General features: G+C 42.4%; 1 protein-coding gene across 2 annotated transcripts in view; it reads left to right on the top strand.

Moving 5' to 3' along the window:
- The window catches only part of LOC129824192 (NPC intracellular cholesterol transporter 1-like), a 32,566-nt gene extending 6,901 nt beyond the window's left edge, over nt 1-25,665 (top strand). Inside the window, exons 2-25 of one of the 2 annotated variants that reach the window (XM_055883642.1) lie at nt 7,005-7,133; nt 10,553-10,659; nt 10,839-11,002; nt 11,451-11,618; nt 11,818-12,067; nt 13,472-13,554; nt 13,760-14,130; nt 14,517-14,743; nt 15,018-15,118; nt 15,614-15,716; nt 15,836-16,025; nt 16,225-16,407; nt 16,561-16,675; nt 16,910-17,037; nt 17,572-17,706; nt 17,825-17,914; nt 18,041-18,231; nt 19,787-19,902; nt 20,284-20,413; nt 20,653-20,838; nt 21,587-21,818; nt 22,007-22,120; nt 23,343-23,505; nt 24,345-25,665. In XM_055883642.1, coding sequence (XP_055739617.1) covers nt 7,005-7,133; nt 10,553-10,659; nt 10,839-11,002; nt 11,451-11,618; nt 11,818-12,067; nt 13,472-13,554; nt 13,760-14,130; nt 14,517-14,743; nt 15,018-15,118; nt 15,614-15,716; nt 15,836-16,025; nt 16,225-16,407; nt 16,561-16,675; nt 16,910-17,037; nt 17,572-17,706; nt 17,825-17,914; nt 18,041-18,231; nt 19,787-19,902; nt 20,284-20,413; nt 20,653-20,838; nt 21,587-21,818; nt 22,007-22,120; nt 23,343-23,505; nt 24,345-24,382 — 3,714 coding nt within the window. In that variant the 3' untranslated portion in view covers nt 24,383-25,665. Of the gene's footprint in view, nt 1-7,004; nt 7,134-10,552; nt 10,660-10,838; nt 11,003-11,450; nt 11,619-11,817; nt 12,068-13,471; nt 13,555-13,759; nt 14,131-14,516; nt 14,744-15,017; nt 15,119-15,613; nt 15,717-15,835; nt 16,026-16,224; nt 16,408-16,560; nt 16,676-16,909; nt 17,038-17,571; nt 17,707-17,824; nt 17,915-18,040; nt 18,232-19,786; nt 19,903-20,283; nt 20,414-20,652; nt 20,839-21,586; nt 21,819-22,006; nt 22,121-23,342; nt 23,506-24,199 lie in introns of both variants that reach the window. The other variant, XM_055883640.1, reaches the window with a different exon arrangement.
- Nucleotides 25,666-26,658: the final 993 nt, after the last annotated feature.

Below are 26,658 nucleotides of genomic sequence, written 5' to 3'. Positions count from 1 at the left end.
CCTCACCAGACATCACCGGCAACAACGTCTATATGGGCACAAACCGACCGTTGCTGGACCAGACAGGACTGGCAAAAAGTGCTCTTCACTGACGAGTCACGGTTTTGTCTCACCAGGGGTGATGGTCGGATTTGCGTTTATCGTCGAAGGAATGAGCGTTACACCGAGGCCTGTACTCTGAAGAGGGATCGATGTGGAGGGTCCGTCATGGTCTGGGGCGGTTTCTTTTTTTGCTGAGTTTATTATATTGGGTGACTTTCACTTTTACTTGAGTAACTTTCTATTAAGGTGTCTATACTTTACTCAAGTATGGCAATTGAGTACTGTTTCCACCACTGTAAATGTGGAAGAAACATTTCCCTTATCCCAGCACACAGACCAAGAAGGCAGTTTTCTGATGTTGAATTGTAGCTTACATGGAGAAAAATACACAGTGATTTCATTGTATATCCCACCAGGGGCAAAGCTGGTGTTTTTTGTTGTTGATCAAATTCAAGATATATTAGATCAAAACCAGACAGGAACTATTATTTTAGCAGGTGTCGTGTCTTTGGCTATGCTGGATTAAGTGATATGACATGCTATTCTATAAAATCCTTTCTCTGTAATTAATATTACCTGATTGAGCTAATCATGTAAATGTAATTAACTAGAAAGTCGGGGCACCACGAAATAATATTTATAAAGCAGTTATCTTCCGAATAAACTCTTAAAGACCTAGTCATATTTTACATCAATAGCAGTCAATATTAATCGTCACCTTATTTCAGTCTCATCTGAAAGTTGTAAATTCTTGGTTATCTTCACGAACCCTGGCTAACAAGTTGAATCAGCAATCCAAAATTGGGTTTAATTATTTATTTACTAAATACCTAACTAATCACACAGAATTACATATACACAGAATGAGTCATACCTTGATTACAAATTATGTCATAAAGGCAAATGCCCCTAGCGGACGGAACAGATATGACAGCTGGTTACTCAAAGAAAATGGGCTGGGTTTGAGTGAAAGAGCGGGAAGACTGAAGAACAAAGGGAGAAGTGATGTCTTAGGCAGCTACTCTTTCGTAAATACAGAATCTTATGCATTCTAAATTACCGCCCATTTGGAAAAGGAAAATGCAATAAATATTTACTCTGAGCTGCGCTTCAAAAGGTTGGTGGTAGATGGAAGGCCGTGTTGCCCAACAGAGTCCTTTGACCTTTGAAGAGTGTCTCTGGTGATGAACGGGAAACGGTGTAGTGTCGTCGTTGTGTGGTAGATGGGATACTCTGTCTGTCCTCTCCTAGCCCACGTTTACAGCGGCCGCTGCTAACTCAACGGCTAGGAGGTATCACTTCTGTAGCGAATAAGAGTTCAAAGTTCATGCCATTCGCAACCAAAGCTCACGCTGAGGTTGGCTTCGTTCTGTAGTTATTATCTGAACCCTTCTGACATCGGATCGTCATCCTAATGTACCCGGAACAGGGAGTTATATTGTTGTCAAGGCTTTATATAGAAAGGGAGAGGAGGGCGCTTTTCATAGTTTAAAACCAATGTCTCTTCACGTGGGCGGGCCACTGAGTCGGACCTAATTCACTCATGAAAACCCAATTCTCACATTTTAGAAGCTAAAATAACATTTAATTTTCTCACAAATAATTTCATATTTAAACATTTAAATTGCACAAAAATTCCATGTAAATCTGATAACTATAATGTGTAGACTTTCCACTGTACAGTTTGTCATCCTATCATTGATGAGAATGTCTCAGATGACAACCGAACTGACATCATATTCATTAAGTACCAACGCATATGTTCAACTGGTTGGATTACCAAAATATGGTTAATTTCCCTCCCACCTTCTGATGTTCCCAGAATCTCTATATTAACCAAGGGATTTTCAATAGTCACATCAGTAGGGTAGAGAGAGGGGAAAAAAGGGGGAGAGGTATTTATGACTGTCATAAACCTACCCCCAGGCCAGCGTCATGACACATGCGACCTAAATCATAGAAATAAAAAAGGCAAATTCAAGGGACCTCCAAAGAGGATGAGAGATGTCATCTCTACAAATAATGTACAGGACACCGGGAGTTTACTATTCCCAACTACAAAAGACTACTTTATTTCTCAAATTAAGAAAAGCTATTAAAGAATTGATTCAAAAATGTATTTTAAAATAAATGCTCTGAACCATTTATAGGCTCCCGAGTGGTGCAAGGCACTGCATCTCAGTGCTAGAGGTGTCACTACAGACACGCTGGTTCGAATCCAGGCTGTATCACAACAGGCCGTGATTGGGAGTTCCATTAGGGCGGCGCACAGTTGGCCCAGCGTTGTCCGGGATTGTCCGGTGTTGGCAGTCATTGTAAATAAGAATTCATTCTTAACTGACTTGACTAGTTAAATAAAGGTTCTGTTTAAAAAAAATATATATATATATATATATATATTTATTTATTTACTGGGTTCATATAGTGATATTAGATCATTCTCCGGAATAATACTTTTACGTAGACCCGAAATGTATTAAATACGTTTTTAAAAATCCTTTTACAATTACAACTGTAGACAGAGGACAGAGAAAAGCAGTTCCCCGGTATACTATGGTGTGCTTTTAATCCCATAGCCCTGACAAAATGAATACACACCAAACCAGTTATAATTATAAAAGATCAAAATGTGTTAATTAGAAACAATACAATTAATGACCATTTTAAAAGCTATGAAAATCTGAATTAAACAATAGTTGGAGTGATCCTTCTTTGAATCAACAACCCTGAAGCAATTAACAGCAGTCAAATTATCACAAACAGAACTCCAAAAATAATTTAGACACTGATAAATCATTTGCCAGGAATTGATGGCTATTCTATTGAGCATTTTGGGACAAAGTAGCACCCCTATTTACACATGACAACACATATGTTACTCAATTCAGCGCTGCCTAGTATCAAACAGTTATTTCAGTTCTATTAAAACCAAGAAAATGTGGAGTCCCCTCTTTATTACAGACCCATAAGTTTAATAAATTGTGGCAATAAAATAATATCAAAGCTCATAAGCAATAGAATGGCAAAAGTCTTACCAGACCTGATACATATTAAAAATAGACACTTACAAAAATAGAACATGTTTCAGTTTAATATAAGATATTTTTCAATATTTGGTGTTGATGCCGAAAAGGCTTTCAACCATCTTGAATGTTTCTGTTTGTCAGAGCCGTGTGTATAGGTGGCAGGGAAGTCAGGCGCAGGAGAGTTAAACTGAGTGTAATGGAGACTTTTAATAAATGTCCATTTAACAATGCTCCAAACACGAACAATGTACATACGTAAAAAATCAACATGGGTACGGGGACCCGTCGCACACCTATACATCAATAAACAACAGTTGACATAAAACAATCTCTGACAAAGACATGAGGGGAAACAGAGGGTTAAATACACAAGAGGTAATGGATGGGATTGAAAACAGGTGTGTGGGAAGACAAGACAAAAGCAATGGAAAATGAAAAATGGATCGATGATGGCTAGAAGACCGGTGACGTCGACCGCCGAACACCGCCCGAACAAGGAGAGGCAACGACTTCGGCAGAAGTCGTGACACTGTTGAAAACTTTGGAAGCTTTCTAGCTGAAATAATACATTTAATAAAAATATTATTTAAATGTCCTAAAGCAAAATTATACACAAATAATACATTATATGATGAAATTGCTTTAGAAAGAACATCCCTGTCTGTGCACCTTTCTCCCCGCTCCTGTTTGCACTGGCAATTGAATCACTTGCAAAAATAATTAGACAGGACTCAAACGTAACAGGTATTGGTAAACATGAAAATAAACTTATTTGCAGATCTCCTGATATACCTGACCAATATTGGACACTCAATGCCCCCATTGCAAAAAAATATATATCTGAATAGTTTCAAGATAATCTCAGGATATAAAATGAGTGTGGAAAAAAGGAAATAATGGCAATAGGGAAAATTTTAAAAAGCATTACTCAATCCTTTAAGTGGACCATAAAACATATAAAATACTTACACTAAAGAGGAACAATGGGTACACATTCAAGATGTGCATGCTCATCCCCAGAATATTTTTACGTGTCTATTTTCTAAGAATAAAGATAAGAACTAGTGTTGTCACGATACCAACATTTTACTAATGATACCAGGCCAAGTAGTATTGCGATACCACTAAAATACAGTGGCCTAGCGTCCTGTTCGCCCTGTCCCCCGGACGCTTTTGCAGAACGTTAAGAAAACGGGAACATGTGCTACTCAAACTGGTCACTGAAATTCACACTTCTATTCAATACAACACATTTGAATTTAACGTCACACTGTTCTGTGTGTGTGTGAGAGAGAAAATCTACATGTCATTGTGGCAGTAAGGGGAAAACACTGCATGATACCTCATTTACTCTTCAGTTGACATACACACACTCTCCCTTCCTCACACTCCCTCTTTCTCCGCCCTCTCATAAACACACACCTCTCTCTCGCCCGCAAACAAATACTGCTCGCAGCTTTTATAGTTTAGACTTACATTAGGCCTATATGAATCCTACCTTTTGAAGCACATCTCATGAGTAGCAGACCCTTTTCCTTTTTTTTCCTGTGCCAATCAAGTTTGCCTAGACCTACTGTCAAGTTACCAGGTTGTTAGCTAGCTAGGTAACATGACTGAATAACGTTTTGTTATCAAACCAATAATTAGCGACCCAGGATTAATTTAAAACGGCCCGCGACATGGTTTGTGAAATTAACAAAAATAACAAAAATATAAACGCAACATGAAACAATTTCAAAGATTTGACTGAGTTACAGTTCATTTAATGAAATGAGTCAATTGAAATCTATGAATTAGTTCTACATCTATGGATTTCACATGACTGGGAATACAGATATGCATCTGTTGGTCACAGATATCTTAAAAAATAAAGGTAGGGGCGTGGATCAGAAAACCAGTCAGTATCTGGGTTTGACCACCATTTGCCTCATGCAGTGTGAAACTCTCCTTTGCATAGAATTGATTGTTGTCTGTGGAATGTTGTCCCCACTCCTTTTCAAAGGCTGTGTGAAATTGCTGGATATTGGCAGGAACTGAAACACGCTGTCGTACATGTCAATCCAGAGCAACCCAGACACGCTCAATGGGTGACATGTCTGGTGAGTATGCAGGCCATGGAAGAACTGGAACATTTTCAGCGTCCAGGAATTGTGTACAGATCCTTGTGACATGGGGCTCGGCATTATCATGCTGAAACATGAGGAGATGGTGGCGGATAAATGGCACGACAATGGGCCTCAGGATCTTGTCACGGTATCTGTGCATTTTGAAATTGCCGTCAATGAAATGCAGTTGTGTTCGTTGTCCGTAGTTTATGCCTGCCCATACCATAACCACCATGGGGCACTCTGTTCACATCAGCAAACTGCTCGCCCACACGACGCCATACACGTTGTCTGCCATCTACCCGGTACAGTTGAAACCGAGATTCATCCGTGAAGAGCACACTTCTCCAGCGTGACAGTAGCAATCGAAGGTGAGCATTTGCCCACTGAAGTCAGTTATGACGCCAAACTGTATTCAGGTCAAAATCCTGGTGAGGATGACAAGCACGCAGATGACTTTCTCTGAGAATGTTTCTGACAGTTTGTACAGAAATTCTTCGGTTCTGCTAACCCACAGTTTCATCAGGTGGCTGGTCTCAGACGATCCCACAGGTGAAGAAACTGGATGTGGAGGTCCTGGGCTGGCGTGGTTAAACGTGGTCTGCGGTTGTGAGGCCGGTTGGACGTACTGCCAAATTCTCAAAAACTATGTTAATGTTATTGTAGAGAAGTTAACATAAAATTCTCTGGCAACAGCTCTGGTAGACATTCCTGCAGTCAGCATACCAATTGCACGCTCCTTCAAAACTTGAGACATCTGTGGCATTGTGTTGTGTGACAAAACTGCACATTTTAGAGTGGCCTTTTATTGTCCGCAGCACAAGTTGCGCCTGTGTAATGATCATGCTGTTTAATCAGCTCCTTGATATGCCACACCTGTCAGGTGGATGGATTGTCTTGGCAAAGGAGAACTGCTCACTAACGGGGATGTAAACAAATTTGTGCACCACATTTTTGAGAAATGTGCTTTTTGTGCGTCTGGAAAATTTCTGTGATCTTTTATTTCAGCTCATGAAATATGGGACTAACACTTTAGATGTTGCGTTTTATATTTTTGTTCAGTATAAAATGTTGGTATCATGACGTTTTGGTACTGTGATATTACCGTCGTATCGGTATACCGTTGAACACTACTAAGAACATTAACAACTTCATAGTTCAGAACAGGAATGCCAGCGAAGAGCCCAGATCTCAATCCCATTGAACACGTCTAGGACCTGTTGGATCGGAGGGTGAGGGCTAGGGCCATTCTCCCCAGATATGTCTGTGAACTTGCAGGTGCCTTGGTGGAAGAGTGGAGTAACATCTCACAGCAAGAACTGGCAAATCTGGTGCTGTCCATGAGGATGAGATGCACTGCAGTACTTAATGCAGCTGGTGGCCACACCAGATACTGACTTCTGATTTTGACCCCCCCCCCCCCTTTGTTTCAGGGACACATTATTCAATTTCTGTTAGTCACATGTCTGTGGAACTTGTTCAGTTTATGTCTGTTGTTGAATCTTGTTATGTTCATACAAATATTTGCACGTTAAGTTTGCTGAAAATAAACGCAGTTGACAGTGAGGACGTTTCTTTTTTTTTTGCTGAGTTTGAGACCTATCTAAAATGCTGGAGTATAGAATCAAATAAAAGTTTTTCGCTTCACTGTCAAAATACATATGAAGGGGAGTGTATGTAGCCTACAGAACAGCACATTTAAAGTTCTGATAAGTCAAAGAGAATTTCCATCACTTTAGAACTAGCGTCTCATGAATCAAGTCCTCCTTTCTACACCTTTCACAAGACAAATGTTAAGGTTGTTTGTTTTGGTCCCCCTATCTCCTCTCAGGTTCAAGCCCAGCACTGTGTGTGGTACGGTGAGTGTGGGTTGTCCGACAAGGTCCCGGGGAAGAAGTACAACTGCAACTATACAGGACCACCTATCCCACTCCCAGCAGAGGGCCATGAGCTGCTCACAGTAAGGTTTATCATGGAAGCTTTTTTTGAACTGGTTTCTTTATGTTTTCATTGCACTTCTGAAATTACACTTGACTCCAATTTTAATGTTCTCACATGTTTTACTTGAACAAAACCAGGTTAGGTCATCTAAATGCAGTGGTGGGCCGTCAGGGCCAGCAAGGCCTTCTCTGCTGGCCTAAACATCATCAGAATATATATATTTTTTAAATATATTTTCCAACAAATATGTATTAAATTATTCCTTAGAGTAATAATTATACTCTTCATTTCATAGCTTTCCTCTTGGTTGCACTGCTTCCAGCCCCAGGTTGAGATTTGGAGGGCTGGTCTTTATGTTAGATCTTTTATCCAATCATATTCAGCCATCATGTGTTGCCAGGGGTCTAAAATCTGCCCTCAGGCCTTCAGAATCAACAGTGCGGGCGCTTGTAGCTTAAAGCGAATGGAAATGAAAATTTAGTGTCAACCAATCAGCTTTAGAGTTGGCTATTGTACGCCTGCTGGCTGGCTCCAGTGTTACACAGGAGCCAGCTAGCAGGCGTAGAGCGTGCACGTCTTTTGATTGGATTACCAATATTGAGAAGCAGGTCCTATGGGCAGGTCTATGCAGATCCTCAGAACTAGAGAAACTGAATTTGATAAACAAATTAATTTGCGTACGACTAAGCTGTTTTTTCAACCCACAATGGCGGAAGGAGGAGAAGATATCGATTTGGTCGAGGATAATTATAACGCCATTCTCAAGACAAACTTTTCAAGAAAAGTTAGACATTGTAAGGAGAGGTCGCCCGACGCCGATGCTACAAAGCCTGTCACAGGCGGGAAAGGGGTTCGTTCGCCACTTTCAAAGTTCCAACTACGAGCGCTATCAATGGCTCACAGGCTCCGAGAAGCACTGCAAACTGTACTGCTGGGAATGCCTATTATTTGCAAGTGATCGATTTGGTGTTTGGAGCCACACTGGCTTTGCAAACTTGAGTTGTCTAACCAAGGCAGCAACGAGACACCAAAGTACGGCTGGGCACTTACAAGCAATGGTGCTTTTGAAAACTTTTGGGGACACCCGAGTGGATCTACAGCTCAATGAACAATCGCGCAGGGCAACGGAGCTGCACAATGAAAAGGTGAAGAAAAATAGGGAAAAATTGAAAAGACTCATTGATTGTGTCATGTTTTTGGGTAAACAGGAACTTTCTTTTAGGGGACACGATGAAAGTGCTGACTCCACAAACAAAGGGAACGACGTGGAGCTTCTTTCTTTTCTTTCTGAAAGCAACACAGATTTACAATACCACCTGTCCACTAACAAAGTGTTCATTGGGACGTCAGGCAAAATACAAAATGACCTAATTTATGCTATTGCTGAAGTGATGGGAGAAGAGATCAAAATGGAGATTAAAAAAGCTCCCTTTGTTGCTGTTATGGTGGACGAGACAACAGATGTGGGAAATGCAGCACAGCTCTCACTCGTCCTGCGTTATGTGACGGACACAGGAGTCAAGGAGCGATTTATCCGATTTGAAGATGTGACAAGCGGCAAGCGAGCTGATGACATTGCCGCTCTTATTTTCCATTTCTTGGAGGAAAATTTATGTAGTCTGGATAAAGTTGTGGCATAGTGTTTTGATGGTGCAGCAGTCATGGCATCTGGACTCAATGGGGTGCAGGCTAAAGTTAAGGAGAGGGCACCGATGGCCTTATTCATTCACTGCTATGCACATCGACTAAATTTAGTACTGACTCAAGGAGCCTCAAAGCTTAAAGAATGCAAGGTCTTCTTTGCCAACCTCAATGGCCTTGCAGCATTTTTCTCACGATCCCCTAAGCGCACGCAACTGCTGGATGACATCTGCAAGCGTCGTCTTCCTAAGGTTGCACCAACGAGGTGGCAATATACATCTAGATTGGTCAATGCAGTCTTTGAAAAGAGAGTTGCCCTAAAGGAGCTGTTTAACCACTTACTGGAACATCATGATGACCATGACGGGGATACTGTGCTTATGGCTGATGGATTTAATGCACGTTTGGATGATTTTGAGTTTTGTTTTTTGCTTGAAACATTCAATGGGATTTTTAATTATTCGGATATGCTTTTTGGAATTCTACAGAAACAAACTTTGGATGTACAATTCTGCCTGACAAGGGTGAACGAGTTTTGTGACACAATTGAGCGAGAGAGGTGCAGGTTCAGTCAAATCTATGATGACACAGCGCGCATCTCAAGTTCACCCAGCGCACGCAGAGGCCCAGCACAAGGAGACCCTCGCACATACTATCAACAACTCCACAGCAATATTCTGGACAACATTCTTTGCCAGATACGAAACAGGTTTCAAGACCACGAAAAATTAATGTTTCTCTCCCTCCTGGACCCCCGGCACTTTCAGACCTACCGGAAAAAATTCCCGCAAACAGTCTTCTCCAGCTTAACAGAGAGTCACGGAACACTGTTCGACCTATCCAAGCTAAAAACAGAACTGACTGTAATGTATGCTATGACTGATTTTGAAGGGAAAAGTCCCTCTGATCTCCTTGATTTCCTTAAGCAGAAAAATCTGAATGAGGACATGGGGCAACTTTACACATTGGCATGTGTGACAGTGACTATCCCTGTGTCCACGGCTTCTGTCGAGCGGTCATTCTCGGCCTTAAAGAGAATCAAAACGTATTCCAGAAATGCTACTGGACAGACTCGGCTTTCAGCATTAGCCTCCATGTCGATAGAAAAGGACTTATTCGTGGAACTAAAACGCACAGATAGACTGTACAACAGAGTCATTGAAGTCTTCTTGAGGAAAGAAAGGAGGAAGGATTTTGTTTTCAAATAATCAGCCTTTGGTGAGTAGGCATACAATGCATGTTATTTTTTATTAAATGTGTATGTATGTTTCGCATTTTATTTTGTTAATATTAAATACCCTATATATTAACAAAATAAAATTGCAAATAGCCTATGTTGCAAATTATTTGTTATTTCTTTTATTTTCAGTGAATAGTTATGTGTCTTTATCATCACGGTGAAACTGCTTTGGGTGCGACAATGCGCTGTTTAGTGAACACACTGTATTTATTTTTTGGGGGACTTAAAGCTCAAAGTTTGTGGACCAGAAATGGATAGAAGAAGAATATTAATATAACTCTGTTGCACTCGACTATGTTCTTGCCTATTAGTTAAACTGTACTGTATTGTACTCTTCCCCTGCAATTCTCTGAATAAAAATGTCAATTTCAAGGTGACGCAACGCCTGGTTATACTGCGTTTCTGTCTAAAGGTATAGTGTCTAGAGCCATGGCATCATAATGATGGTAATAAGAGGTGGATTAATTCGGGTGGGACTGTGTAGGACCTCACTGAAGGCCCCAGGCCCACGGCACGCTACTGTCTAAATGATCCCGGTTCTTGTATTGTGTGTGTAGGAGCTGTGTCCAGGCTATGACTATGGGAACCAGAGTCTGTGCTGCGATGTCCAGCAGCTCCTGACTCTTCAAGGGAGCCTTCAGTTTCCCCTACAGTTCCTCTCTCGGTACGCACCATAGTCTTTGCAAAAATAACTTTGTCATTCCATGTGCCATACTTGGACATACTCCCGTAATAGCTATGATTTAGTTTAGCGAGATGCCTTAGCAGTAAGGTAGCTTTGTTGATATGTTGTCATCTCTGCCAATCCAGTTCCCTGACTCTCTCTCGGTTCTCCATCTCCAGATGCCCAGCCTGTTTCTTCAACCTGATGAACCTTTTCTGTGAGCTAACCTGCAGCCCCCGCCAGAGTCTGTTTGTGAACGGCACCCAGTTCACTAATGACACAGCTGCCAACAAGACCAATGTGGTGGAAGTCCAGTACTACATTGGACAGACATTTGCCAATGGTGAGGGGGCACATTGCCTGGTCCCCTAGACTGGGGCGGCAGGTAGCCTAGTGGTTAGAGCGTTGTGCCAGTAACCTAAAGGTTGCTAAATCGAATCCCCGAACTGACAAGGTAAAAATCTGTCATTCTGTCCTCTGAACAAGGCAGTTAAACCCACTGTTCCTAGGCCGTCATTGTATGAATTTGTTCTTAACTGACTTGCCTAGTTAAATAAAGGTTTAAATAAAAAATTAAAACATGTTAATGCTTTTTTGCCAACTCATATGGTCATTGTCCATAGGAGTTGGTAAGACTGCAAACAGATTAGGCTAATGGAGAGATCAGGTCACAGTTTGAAGAGTGGAAATATACAGTCACTTTCATTGGCTAGCAGTATTGTTGACATAATGCTACAGATATCAGTCAGTCCCAAGGTGTATAATGTAATTTTGGTCCTCTCTCTTGGCAGCCATGTACAATGCTTGTCAGGATGTCCAGGCCCCCTCCATTAACGTGAAGGCCTTGTCACTACTCTGTGGTAAGGACGCCAGTGACTGCAACGCCACCAACTGGATTGAGTACATGTTCAACATCAACAATGGACAGAGTCCCTTCCCCATCATCCCTATATTCTCAGGTAAGATGCACAATACAAAATATGTACCATTTACAACGAAAGGGCATCTGTCTCCACAAGTATTCATACTTATTTCAGTTAAGAATAACATTGGTCTCAGTTTAAAACAGTACAAGAACATTCATCTGGAGTAAAATTGGTACAGCTCACATTTATTTTTCAATAACTCCACATCCTCTGACTACCCCTACCTCTCCAGACGTGCCAGTGTCAGGTATGATCCCCATGAACAACAAGACATACGGCTGTACGGAGGGTCTGGAGGATGGCTCTGGGCCATGCTCCTGCCAGGACTGTAGCCAGGCCTGTGGCCCCCAGCCTGTCCCTCCGCCCCTGCTTCCGCCATGGACCATTCTGGGCATCGACGCCATGGTGGTCATCATGTGGATCTCTTATGTGGCCTTCCTCCTCATCTTCATCGGAGCCGTGATCGGAGCATGGTGCTACAGGCAAGGACCGAAGCATATTATGAACTAGAGGTCGACCGATTAATCGGAATGGCCGATTTTCAAGTTTTCATAACAATCGGAAATCGGTATTTTTGGGCGCCGATTTGACTATTTAAAAAATATATATATATATATATTTATACCTTTTATTTAACTAGGCAAGTCAGTTAAGAACACATTCTTATTTTCAATGGCGGCCTAGGAACGATGGGTTAACTGCCTTGTTCAGGGGCAGAACGACAGATTTTCACCTTGTCAGCTCGGGGGATCCAATCTTGCAACCTTACAGTTAACTAGTCCAACGGAATAACGACCTGCCTCTCTCTCGTTGCACTCCACAAGGAGACTGCCTGTTATGCGAATGGAGTAAGGCAAGGTAAGTTGCTAGCTAGCATTAAACCTATCTTATTAAAAAAACAATCAATCATAACCACTAGTTAACTACACATGGTTGATGATATTACTAGATATTATCTAGCGTGTCCTGCGTTGCATATAATCTGACCGAGCATACAAGTATCTAAGTATCTGACTGAGCGGCGGTAGGCAGAAGCAGGCGCGTAAACATTCATTCAAATAGCACTTTCGTGCGTTTTGCCAGCAGCTCTTCGTTGTGCGTCAAGCTTTGCGCTGTTTATGACTTCAAGCCTATCAACTCCCGAGATGAGGCTGGTGTTACCTGAAGTGATATGGCTAGCTAGTTAGCGCGCGCTAATAGCGTTTCAAACGTCACTCGCTCTGAGCCTTCTAGTAGTTGTTCCCCATGCTCTGCATGGGTAACGCTGCTTCGATGGTGGCTGTTGTCGTTGTGTTGCTGGTTCGAGTCCAGGGAGGAGCGAGGAGAGGGACGGAAGCTATACTGTTACACTGGCAATACTAAAGTGCCTATAAGAACATCCAATAGTCAAAGGTTAATGAAATACAAATGGTATAGAGGGAAATAGTCCTATAATTCCTATAATAACTACAACCTAAAACTTCTTACCTGGGAATTTTGAAGACTCATGTTAAAAGGAACCACCAGCTTTCATATGTTCTCATGTTCTGAGCAAGGAACTGAAATGTTAGCTTTCTTACATAGCACATATTGCACTTTTACTTTCTTCTCCAACACTTTGTTTTTGCATTATTTAAACCAAATTTAACATGTTTCATTATTTACTTGAGGCTAAATAGATTTTATTGATGTATTATATTAAGTTAAAATAAGTGTTCATTCAGTATTGTTGTAATTGTCATTATTACAAATAATAAATAAAAAATCGGCCGATTAATCGGTATCGGCTTTTTGGTCCTCCAATAATCGGTATCGGCGTTGAAAACTGACTGGCACTTTGACGTCTGAAGCAGTGTTTTCCTAATATGTATCTAATGGTGCTGTTTTTTTCTTCTTTTCTCATCCAGAAAAAGGACAATCGAGTCGGAGTATGGTCCCATTTTGGACAGCAATAACCCTCCCTGTCTGAACAATGACAACATTGACCAAGGTACGGTGCTGCATATCAATAAGTCTTTGTGCAGCACTTACTTGTTTTACTTAACTTTCTGGACTCCAAGCTATTAAAGTATCTACATACGACAGTGCCAATTGCCAAATCAGCCCAAAATGCAGTAATGTTCTAAAAAAAAAAAAAGACAAAAAAATCTACCTGACCATTAACTCATTCCCTCCTCTCTCGCTCTGTGTCACAGTGGACGCATCGTGTGGTGAGATGCTGGGCGAGCGCTTCGAGAGCTCCCTGCGTTCCCTCTTCACCCGCTGGGGCTCGTTTTGCGTACGGCAGCCCCTCGTGGTCATCCTGGGCAGCCTGGCCGTAGTGGCCGCCTGCTCAGGGGGCCTGGTCTACATGAAGATCATCACGGACCCCGTGGAGCTGTGGTCCTCTCCCAGCAGCCAGGCCAGGCAGGAGAAGGACTACTTCGACAGCCACTTCGGACCCTTCTTCAGGGCAGAGCAGCTCATCATCACCACCACGTTGCAGTCAGAATCCATCTACTCCCCGTACCCCGCGGGGGCTGACGTGCCCTTCGGAGCCCCCCTGGACAAGGATGTCCTCCACCAGGTGGGTTAGTTGGAGGAACTGGGCTGGGGGGGTGATGGATTGAGGTGTGATTGATATGTTCAGATGGAGTTGTTGTAGCATTTAGAATGGGATTATGGGTTGTGGACATTTTGGTTCAAGCTATCTGAGTAGGGTTTCCCCTAGGATTTCTTTCAGCAGCTAAAACCCTGGATCAGTGACCTTAGTTATAATCTTTGGCTCCCTACTCTGCTAAATTAGTATAGGGGAAACGATGCTGTGTCAAGAATATATCCGCTGTCTTGTTGATCAAGTGTGGAGGCTCTTCTCTTCAGGAAGACGTACAGTATTTGGTCTTTGCCTTAGTTTTAACGTGACATTTTATAGTTTTAGTTTTTCTCAAATTTTTACACAATTTCTTATCTCAGGTGTTGGATCTCCAGACGGACATAGAAAACATAGTGGCTTCATACGGGGACCAGAACGTGACCTTAAAGGATATCTGCTTGGCCCCGCTGGCCCCCTTCAACGACAACTGCACCATTCTCAGTGTTCTCAACTACTTTCAGAACAGCCACAAACAGCTGGACCGTAGCATAGGAGATGAGTTCTTTGTCTACGCAGACTACCACACACACTTCCTCTACTGCGTCAGGTGAGTGGCCCTCGGAACACTTTCTCTAGCGACATCTGCACCTGGGGAATGCTACAGAACTCATGAGATTATACCAGTTGCAGTTCCTCTCCAACTCAACTAATTCACATTTGAAAAATTGGTTCTGATATTGCACATTGTAAAATGTTTTTCTTGCGCTTCATTTTCCTTCAGCAAGTATATACTCATAGCTGTGTATGGTGAATAGTTAGTTTTAGATTTGTGTATATTACCTCAGTTATTAAATCATTCTCTCTGTCTCTCCTGTGTGTAGTGCCCCAGCATCCCTCAACGACACCTACAAGCTCCATGATCCCTGCCTGGGTACCTACGGAGGCCCTGTCTTCCCCTGGCTGGTCCTGGGAGGCTATGATGGTGAGTGGGGATACGTTAACATCATCACACAAAGAAATTGAATCTAGAATTAGTCAGTGGGAATAAGAATTAGTCAGTGGGAACTAGAATTAGTCAGTGGGAAATATACCTTTTCAATTTTGTGCTGTTTTTTTCTATGGGTATGTTGGAGTGTATTGTATGTGTGTTTATGTTTTTAAATTAGGAAAACCTGTCTGTTACAAAAGGCTAATCGTTATTGCTTAACTCCTGTATATAATCACAAAGGTTTTTCTAGTTTTTATTATGCAGAGATACCTATGCAAAGATAGTTATTTGGTCACTGACCTTGTAGAGTTGGGTTTAATGAGCTAACTTGGACTGTTTGCAACTTTGAATCCATGTCTTGGAACATCTTTCAGGCTCTTTGCTATTGATTTTACTATTGTTTACTGTGTTTTTTGTATGGAACTTTGTCAACTGTCAACACAAATTCCCTGACCATGGTACTTTTTGCATCTTGTTCTCCCACCCCAGCCACCAACTACAACAACGCCACAGCTCTAGTGATCACGTTCCCTGTCAACAACTACCATAACGACAGTGTCAATCTGGGAAAAGCTCTGGCCTGGGAGAAGGAGTGAGCAAAACAAATGTTTCAGATGCTAGTGTATTTACTAAAGGAATTTCACATTTCAGTCAGATTTGGTTTTGTGCCATGAGTTGCCATTTGAAGTAACACATCCCCCCCATTTCCAGATTTATCGGTTTCCTGAAGAACTACAGCAACCCCAACCTGACCATCTCCTTCAACTCTGAGAGGAGCATCGAGGACGAGATCAACCGCGAGAGCGAAAGTGACCTCAGCACCGTCGTGGTCAGCTACGCCATCATGTTCGTCTACATCTCCCTGGCGTTAGGGCATATCCACAGCTTCAGGAGGGTGCTGGTTAGTAGTAACTAACTTCAGGCATTATAATAGTTTACTTTATTTAATAACATGTTTTGTCGACATCTCCCCGACTCAAGACAATAGTTTAGGTCTTTGTCTAGCTCAAAAGAGAGGTCAAGCCCCTATGCGCAGCATTGTGTCTCCTGCAAGGTTCTGATTCTGAAGGACTAACCCTCTGTCTTTGCTTTCTGCCCAGGTGGACTCTAAGATCTCCCTGGGAATAGCAGGCATCGTGATAGTGCTGAGCTCAGTGGCCTGTTCTCTGGGCATCTTCAGCTATGCTGGCATCCCTCTCACCCTCATCGTCATCGAGGTCATCCCCTTCTTGGTGCTGGCTGTCGGCGTCGACAACATCTTCATCATTGTCCAAACGTACCAGGTACTAAGCTTTATTCTCGTCTGACTATACTTTCATTGAACCACAATGTTTCATTATGTGTATGTAACGGCATGTATATGGTAACTGTCGAACTCTGTAATGGCAGTGATGAATTAATGTATTAATCACCATGTGTGATGCGTTGTTGTACAGAGGGATGAGCGGATGCCTCAGGAGGAGCTGCACCAGCAGATAGGCCGTATCCTAGGAGACGTGGCTCCCAGCATGCTCCTCTCCTCCTTTTCTGAGACAGTGGCTTTCTTCCTGGGTATGAGAATGACCTGTAACCTTCAGTCACTTAACGCCTCTAGTGTTGACACACTACTTGGCTACATTATAGAACAATCATACGTATTGTATAAGGCAGTATGTAAAAACTTGAAGATGTCAACTAGGTCCTTTGTCATTCCCATGGATTTCCGTGTTGACTGCAATTTGTGTAACGACAAGCTTGAGTCTGGAGCTCTGATGTCAGTGGGTTACCTACCTTTTTCCTCTCCAGGGGCCCTGTCCACAATGCCAGCTGTGCGGACCTTCTCCCTGTTTGCTGGGCTGGCTGTGTTCATTGACTTCTTGCTACAGATCAGCTGCTTTGTCAGCCTGCTGGGCCTGGATGCCAAGAGACAGGAGGTAAGGAGGGCTGGGCTGGTATGGGGGTGGGGTAGGGTGGGGTAAGAGTGGGGTAGGGAGGGGTAAGGCTGGGTTAAGGGTTGGGGATGATTTCCTGCTACAGATCAGCTGCTTTGTCAGCCTGCTGGGCCTGGATGCCAAGAGGCAGGAGGTGAGGACGGCTGGGGAATAAAATAAATGTTTCCACACTGCATTTGTTTCTCCTGTGAGAGGACTGGTGATGACTCACAGGGGTAGGCTTGGCATGCTAAACAGTAGCTGTCAGCATTCTGTGTCACTATTTGCTAACTCCCTGTTTCCTTACCATGTTATTCCCAGCTAAGCATGAGCGTCACGGTTACAGCCCACTTCAAGTGAGCAGTGCACCGATGTCACATTTAATAGAGAGACACAAGTTATCTAATTAGGAAGTCAATTCTGAACACTGTTTTTAAAATGCTATACTGATTGGGTCCTTGGGGCCTTATTCAGGATTTCCGTGTTAAGTCAACATCGTTCTCTTGCGCTTCAAGAATTTAGACGTTGTTTTTCCAGGGGAATCGTCTGGACATTGTGTGCTGTGTGAAGCTGCCAGTTGGCCAGGAGGAGAGGACAGATGGCTTCCTCTTCCACTTCTTCAAGAAGGTCTACGCCCCCTTCATCCTCAAAGAGTGGGTCAGACCCATTGTGGTGAGTGCTGATACTCAGATTTAAATGTACAATAGTGCCAGCGTTCAAGCCAACATGTTTTGTAAACAGTTAGCCACTAAACTTCCATAGTGTATTTTTAACAACTTTTCTCGGACAGGTGGCTGTGTTTGTGGGGATGTTGTCCTTCAGTATCGCTGTCACCAATAAGGTAGAGATTGGACTGGACCAGAAGCTCTCCATGCCTGATGTAAGTATGTCTAGTACGTCTAACCCCACCAGCCTCACTCAGTGTGCTATTGATAATCGGTCTTCTCTTTTGATGCGTTGGATAATGTCAGACATTTTGTCTCGTGGTGAATCTCCTATCCAATAGGACTCGTACGTGCTGGACTACTTTAAGAACCTGAGTGAGTACCTCCACACGGGTCCTCCGGTCTACTTCGTGGTGGAGGACGGCCATGACTACCTGAGTCTGGAGGGCCAGAACTCTGTGTGTGGAGGGGTGGGCTGCAGCAACAACTCTCTGGTCCAACAGGTCTACACAGCATCTCTCATCAGCAACTAGTGAGTGAAGCAACAGCAACCCCTTCCAACTTCTTTCACCTTTGGAATGCATGTTGAAATCAGTAGTATGATGGGAAATCAGTCGGGGTTTAACAGGGAGACTAGAACTCTGGTTTTGAACTCGCTGACAAACAGTGCTGGGATTCGCGACACCCGCAATAACATCTGCTGAATATGTGTATGCGACCAATAAAATGTGATTTAATTACTTGAAAAAGTCATATTACCTATTACTTGTTACATGTAACAAAACCGCCCACCACTGCTGTGCATGGCCAAAGAGCTCTATTTTCATGTCATCCAACAAATGTAGTTTGTTGTAGTTTGCTAAACTGCATTGGCACTTGGATTGGAACCGGTGATATGGTCAGATGACATGAAAATTGAGCTCTTAGGCCACAGACAGCAGTCGTGGTTTTGGTGTCAAAAAAAATGTTGGTGCTGAAAATTACCTCATGTCTACTGTAAAATATGGTGGTGGATCTTTGATGTTATGTGGCTATTTTCTGTCCACTGGGGCCATTGTCAAGGTCAACAGCATGATGAACTTTACCTAGTACCAGGATATTTTAGCCAAAAACCAGGTTGCCTCTGACAGGAGGCTGAAACTTGGCCACAAGTGGATCTTCCATCAAGAGAAGAGAAGGCAATGGACTTCTCAGTCTCCGACCTTGAACCCCATTGAAAACCTGTGGTTTGAATTAAAGAAGGCAGTCCTTAAGCTCAGACGGTGGATATCAAGTATCTGGAAAGATTCTGTATGGAGGAATGGTCTAAGATCCCTCCCAATGTGTTCTACAATCTCATAAAACATTTTAGAAAAAGGCTCCTTGCTGTTATCTTCGCAAGGGGAGGGTGCCGGAGTATTGAAAACAGCGGTGCCAATAATTTTGACCCCTTATGTCTTTGAGGGAAAAAAAGATGACTTGTTAAACAAAATCACTTTCTGTGAACAATTGTACTAGTATTAAATAATATAATTTCATTTTTTTGCATATAATATAGCTGTGTATTTGTATTATTTGTGTCTTTTTCTGCTCAGCTTTATCAAGGGTGCCAATCATTTAAGAGGTGACTGTGTATAGTTTAATGTTACAGTTATCGCTATCATATATGGGCCTAATTAGCCTAATATAGGCTAAGCTAAACCTCTGTACAGATTTCCTTTCTTTTCATTCAAAATCCAGCCGTCAGTGCTGGTTAGACCTCTGCATAGAGAAGGATAGAGGGCGCCCTTGGCACTAGACGGTGAATCCCTATGGGTTTTGTTATCACAGAAGCGATCAATGGCACAGCTCAGAGGTTAAATATTTTCTGAAAGTGACGCGCACATTACTTGAAAAAGTAACTATTATTACTCCCAAAAAATGTAGTAACGTGTTACATTACTCCGTTACTCATAAAAGTAATATCATTACATAAAGTGTTACTTTTGTAACGCATTACCCCAACACTGCTGACAAATACCTTTCTTGTTTGGAGGAATTATAATACTTTCTTGAATGTCTTCCAATAGAAAAGGATCTAGTAATCTCAATTTTAATTCTCCCTCCAGCACCACTATAGGATTCAACCCGTCGTCGTGGCTGGATGACTACTTTGACTGGGTGAAGCCTCAGTCCTCCTGCTGTAGATATTACAACTCCTCTGGGGCCTTCTGCAATGCCTCAGGTAACACACACACACACCTGCTGTAGATATTACAACTCCTCTGGGGCCTTCTGCAATGCCTCAGGCACTAACGTTAAACCATTATCCAATGTGCCAATAGCACACTGCTCTGATCAGGTCACACACTCTCTTTAGTCTCTTCCAACAGCTGCTGGGCAAAGCAAGTCTACACGTTCAGGGCAACTCTTAACATGTCTAACAATGTCTCCCTCGCATCCTGATTTTGAAGACACAGGCTACATTCCGATATCAAGCTGTTGCGAAAGTGCCATTCTGAAGTATTGCTTTTAGTCAATGAGGCAGTATTTGAAGGGCTTTTTCTTTGTAATTGTATGTTAGAAATGTTGTATTGAAGTACCTACATTTGTCTACTTTCATCAGTGGTGGACACGTCGTGTGTGCACTGCCGCCCTATGACCCCCAGTGGGAAGCTGAGGCCCATAGAGCAGGACTTCATGAAGTTCCTCCCCATGTTTCTGTCAGACAACCCCAACGTCAAGTGTGGGAAAGGGTAATGGTTGTTCCTCTATGGCAATGAAGGCTTTGTAGTTCATAGTTAGGTGTGTATTGAGACATATTGACTGGTTGCATTTCATGCTTTTACCTTGATGTAGTTTACACTTTTTTGCTTTTCACTGATGGCGTTGAACTCTTACATTGAGATTCAATCATTCTGTTTAAAGGAATTGTAATTTGTTTGAACTGACTGACTCTGTATTTGCCTCTAACGTGGTCTTTGTGGTCCTGCAGTGGTCACGCGGCCTACAGTTCAGCTGTGGTCCTAAAGGGGAACGACACATCTGTGGGGGCCACCTACTTCATGACCTACCACACCATCCTCAAGGACTCCCCTGACTTCATAGACGCCATGAAGATGGCCCGCGTCCTGGCTGACAACATCACAAGCGCTATGGGCCACAAAGTCTTCCCCTACAGGTAGACTGGTATCAAACACATCAAATACGTGTTTTACATGTGGTTGATACCACTTGATTGACCATTCCAGCCATTCCATTTCTATGATCCGCCCTCCCCTCAGCAGCCTCCTCTGCCTCACATGTTATGAAAAAAAGCGCAAGGCTTTTCCTGCGAAGGGTTAGTGTTACTGGGTTAGCTGGTGATATAACCGTCACTGGTTATTTTTGCCCTCATGAGAAGAGAATATAGCCACAACTCACTAGTGAGATAGATACGCCCTGAACTCACTGATTCTGAGTTCCTGATTTTCTGGCTAAATAGAACTGCTCTGAAAAGCTGTTAAATTGTGTGGTCCAGGTCTTTGTTCCTCAAAATAACCATAGAAGGTGACGTAAGTCAGTCATAAATAAACACACACTCATAACATGTTGTTTTACCTGCCCTCATAACATAGATTGTTCTCCATCTTTTTCTTATACATCCAGCTTTTATGCCCCCCTGTTTACTACACATCCTGTTTGAAGGGTTCAAGAGGGGTTGTATAGTACATGTAAACACTGCATGTAAGATGTACGGATTTTGTCCTGTCAAAGTACTGCCCTTCTAGTTTTTTGTTTTGCTTCTTGGTTAAAGTGCCTTGAGTTGCCACACTACCTCTTAAGTACATCATTCACAACATGTCATTTTCTACATACTGTACTAGAATTATGTTGCAGAATTAGAATTTGTTGAAACTTAAATTGTAAATGTTGTTTTCCCTCTCCAGTGTGTTCTACGTGTTCTACGAGCAGTACCTGACCATTGTCTACGACACGGTCTTCCAGCTGGGCGTGTCGCTGGCGGCCATCTTTGCGGTGACCACGGTGCTGCTGGGCTTTGAGCTGTGGTCAGGAGTGCTGGTTAGCATCACCATCGCCATGATCCTGGTCAACATGTTCGGGGTCATGTGGCTCTGGAACATCAGCCTCAACGCTGTGTCCCTCGTCAACCTCGTCATGGTGAGAGAAGGAACAGGCTGATAGTTTTGGATTTGTATATTTAAAAATAATAATAATAATAACTGTCTTCCTATAATTTGTCATTTCAGGGTAGTTTTGGTAGTTATTCTAAATGACATGTTTTGAACAGTCCTTGTGAACGCAGCCCAGGATCTCCGGTGTATTCATTGTGTGTGTATGTGTTGCAGAGCTGTGGTATCTCTGTGGAGTTCTGCAGTCACATAGTGAGGGCTTTCTCCATCAGTGTGAAGAGTACCAGGGTGGAAAGGGCTGAAGAGGCTCTGGCCCACATGGGCAGCTCAGTAAGTACATCTCTACTCTTGTAGTTCAACCCACACTAGCACACGTTGTGTTCATGGAAACGGCACACTGTCTGAATATGTATTTCAAAAAAGCATGTAGCTCATCCTTTTGATCGAGGATTGTCTGTTCTATCAGTAATCTGACATGTAAAAATAGTATGGAGTGGCTCCAGATCCAAAGCTTTTGGGGATCTTTACACTGCACTAAAAGATCCGGAGCCTCCCGAGGCTTCTGCACGTGTGTATATTCTCTACTTTATGCGCGGAGAACAGGCTACTCAGGCGACCGGTCATGGTGCTCCTTTAACAAAGTTAGATCAAAGGTGAATCGATGTCTGCAAGATCACATAATGATAGTGTCCTACAGAACTGAATATGATAGTATAGTATAACGTTACTGTAAGACAAAAACACCACTGCATTTTCCTCTCGTGTGGCCAAAACTCAAGTGCGCGCTACTAGGCAAAATACACAGGTAGGCTATGCTACAGTTGAACGCCATGCTACAGTTGAACGCCATGCTACAGTTGAACGCCATGCTACAGTTGAACGCCATGCTACAGTTGAACACCATGCTACAGTTGAACACCATGCTACAGTTGAACACCATATGCTCTAAATTTCGTTCACTCCATTCAAAACCACACTGTAGGCTACTTTGAAACTACACTGTATAACTCAAGAAGATCAAAATGCATATCACCGTGTAACTGATTGAGATCAAATGGTTACTATGCAGAATGACGCTGCATGGATGTTTCACCGGTTAAACTTAACTCATGTGCGATTGAATGCGATGTTTTTTTTTGTCTTAAAGTAATGTATATTATTCTATTATATTGGGTTCTGTTATGTAGAATACTGTGATCATTGTGTGGTCCTGCAGACACTGATTCAGCTTTGATCTGACTTTATTAAACGAGCACCGTTCCTATGAGTAGCCTGTTCTCTGTGAGGGAAATAGAGAAGGTAGGCTACACATGCGCAGAAGCTTCCGGAAGGATCTTTGAGTGCAGAAGACTAAAAAATTGGCTCTGCAGCAATGGAGGGAGAAAAAAAACAGTGTGAAATTTAATTCTTGGCTTGAATGGAATATCTAGGAAAGTAGAAATCACCTGATTGTTTGGCTCCGGTTTTTAGAACCTGGTTATTGAATTCATTTTTGACTGCAGGGAATGCTGAGCACCAGAATGGAACTAAACCATGGCTCCTCTTCTCCCAGGTGTTCAGTGGCATCACTCTGACTAAGTTTGGAGGCATCCTGATCCTGGCTCTGTCCAAGTCCCAGATCTTCCAGATCTTCTATTTCCGCATGTACCTGGCCATGGTGCTGCTGGGGGCCACGCACGGACTCATCTTCCTCCCTGTGCTGCTCAGCTACGCAGGTATGCATAGGGTGATTTCTCAATTGGGCAAAAGTCCATCTTCTAAACTCGCCATGTGTAGGAGAGTACCACTTTGATAATAAGTGAACGGATAGCCTCTTCCCACCGAGGAACCTCATAATTATCGTACCGGCTCCCTATCATGGAATAGTTTTGAAATTCATCACACCCTCTTTGAATCAGCTGTTGTTTTCTTGAAGAAAAGCGTGCATACATTTCAAAACGATACGCTACTTATCTACATGTCTGGCACAACCTGCTACATTTCCTTTTACCACTTTACACATCTATTTGGGGATTCCTCTGTAAACATAATTTGCACGATGACGAGCAGGTGGAGAAGATGTCTCATTTCATAAGAGTAAAATTGTTTCCTTTTCAGGATGGAGGCGTCGAACAAAACCAATTAGATTCTCCCATTGTGCGTGCGTGTAAATGTGTGGCCTTTTACCGCAAATAGAATTTGCATCCTAACATCACACTATAGCACCTCTCTGTAAGCTCACAAACTTGCCCTGAAATTCACATTTGCCTAATACCTGAGTATTTTGTGTAGTGCCTCATCTTAGTTAGTACCAGTTTGTCTTTGTCAATGTTTACACTGCATGGAACGAGGATAAGGTTGCCTCCCAAAAGTTTTAAACGATTTCACCATTGGAAAAATGACTCAATCTGTCGGTCTCTCTTCCCTCAGGTCCTTCGGTAAACAAAGCCAAGGTGTTTGCAGCCAACAAGCGCTATGCCGGCACAGAAAGGGAGCACCGCCTCAACTTCTAGAGGCTCTGTGGGGCAAAGAACAGGACAATGATGATTTTGAACTAACTAACCTTTCTGTCCAGGTCTGGGAGAGACGGTGTGGGGTGGTGACGCAGCGTGACTGAGGCAGCAGTTTCTATGATTTCTGACACACACTCGCTATGCAGGGATGCAACTCAGGAATAACTGTGGGGTGTGTCTCTCAGAGGCCTCTCACACTTTATTTAATTATTCTGGGCAATTCTGGGTAGTTTTCATTAGGGCACACAGTGGCAAAATGTTTTGCAATGGAAAATGGGAAAAAAATAGCATTTCCTATTGGACCAGTAGTCTTTGTCTGTTTTGGTGCCTAATGAACACCACTAATTTCAGTAACCTAGAATAGCCCCCTAATGTAACATTAGCAGCAATAGGAAGATATATACTGTTTCCCCTCTCAACACAGGAAGTCAGCTATGTGAATATAGGACAAACTTAAACCCCCCATAAACTTCTAGTTTACATCTTATGACCCTACTCTTTATTTTCTCTTGAGGAACAGTTATTCTTTAACCCAACAGTGTTTTTTTGGAGATTTAGCTAAGTAGAATGTGTAAAGAGAATGATAATATATGCAAAAGATTACTTCTCTGAGGAAAAAAACTAGTTTGATATGAATCAATTACGTACACTGTAATGTAACTAATAATGAAACCAAATAATGTTTAAAGATACAATTAACCTGGTATATATTCCAGGTGTACCACACATAGAAAAAACAATTACTAGAATTCTGTAATTATATTTCTATGGTTCCACAGTTACTGAAAAACTTGACCAGCTTGATTGAGGCAACTTTATTAACGTTATAATAATAACATTGTGTGACAAAATGTATTACTATATAGCCAAGAGTCAATATTCACAGAGTGACGCAGAGTAAGAGTGATGATCTAGGACCAAGGCCACCTTGTCCATATAATTATAAATGAAAAGGCAAAACTGATCCAAGATCAGTGAATAAGAGCTCAGTCTGTAAGTACAGATCTGGCTCCACATCTTACAGTAATGTTTTTGCTTACAGTTAGGGCTGTGCCCAGTTGTCTGTAGTATCTCAGAATGTAGGGTTGAGCTAAGATATTAAAGTAATATTTACTATGGGGGCAACCAGGGGCTCTAGATGTTTGTTACAGACAGACTTGTCGACAATGCTGCGCATTGGCACTAGAAAGAAGCACAATGTTGTAATATGTTAACCATGTCTTGAATGCAAATCTTAATGTTTTAACATTTTAATGTGTGGACTGCATTGCAACTTGGTATTGACAGATTTAAATCTGATTTGCAATAAAATCTCATATTGGTATATTGGTACACCACTATAGATTGGCATAATATTTTGGGAAAATAAAATACTAACTAATATCTCATGTGTGCCTTATTTGGAGTAACCTAAATGCACTGAGAAAAAATATAAACGCAACATGTAAAGTATTAGTCCCATCAGCTGAAATAAAATAACCCAGAAATGTGCCATATTCACAAAAAGCTTATTTCGCTAAAATGTTGTGCACAAATTTGTTTACATCCCTGTTAGTGACGATTTCTCCTTTGCCAAAATAATCCATTCACCTGACAGGTGTGGCATATCAAGAAGCTGATGAAATGTCATGATCATTACACAGGTGCACCTTGTGCTGGGAACAAAATACCACTAAAATATTAAGGTTTGTCACACAATGACACAGACGTCTCAAGTTTTGAAGGAGTGTGCAATTGGCATGCTGACTGCAGGAATGTCCACTAGAGCTGTTGCCAGAGATATCTATGTTACTTTCTCTACCTTAAGCCACCTCCAATTTCTTCTTAGAGAATTTTGCCGTATATCCAACCCGTCTCACAACCGCAGACCACGTGTATGGCGTTGTGTGGGCGAGCGGTTTGCTGATGTCAACATTGTGAACAGAATGCCCCAATGGTGGGGTTACAGTTTGGGGAGGCATATGCTATGGACAAAAAACACGATTGCATTTTATTGATGGCAATTTGAATGCACGGCGATACCGTGACGAGATCCTGAGGCCCATTGTCATGACATTCATCCGCCACCATGTCGCAAGGATCTGTACACAATTCCTGGAAGCTGAAAATCTCCCAGTTTTTCCATGGCCTGGATACTCACCAGACATGTCACCCATTGAACATGTTTGGGATGTGCGACTGACTGCATGTTCCAGTTTCTGACAATATTCAGCAACTTCGCACAGCCATTGAAGAGGAGTGGGTCAATGTTCCACAGGCCACAATCAACAGCCTGATCAACTCTATGAGAAGGAGATGTGTAACGCTGCATGAGGCAAATTGTGGTCACAGCAGATGCTGACTGGTTTTCTGATCCACGCCCCTATCTATTTTTTT

Source organism: Salvelinus fontinalis, chromosome 26, assembly GCF_029448725.1.
Source record: "Salvelinus fontinalis isolate EN_2023a chromosome 26, ASM2944872v1, whole genome shotgun sequence".
In the NCBI taxonomy this organism is placed as follows: domain Eukaryota; kingdom Metazoa; phylum Chordata; class Actinopteri; order Salmoniformes; family Salmonidae; genus Salvelinus; species Salvelinus fontinalis.
This window is presented reverse-complemented; position numbering and strand designations above follow the sequence as displayed.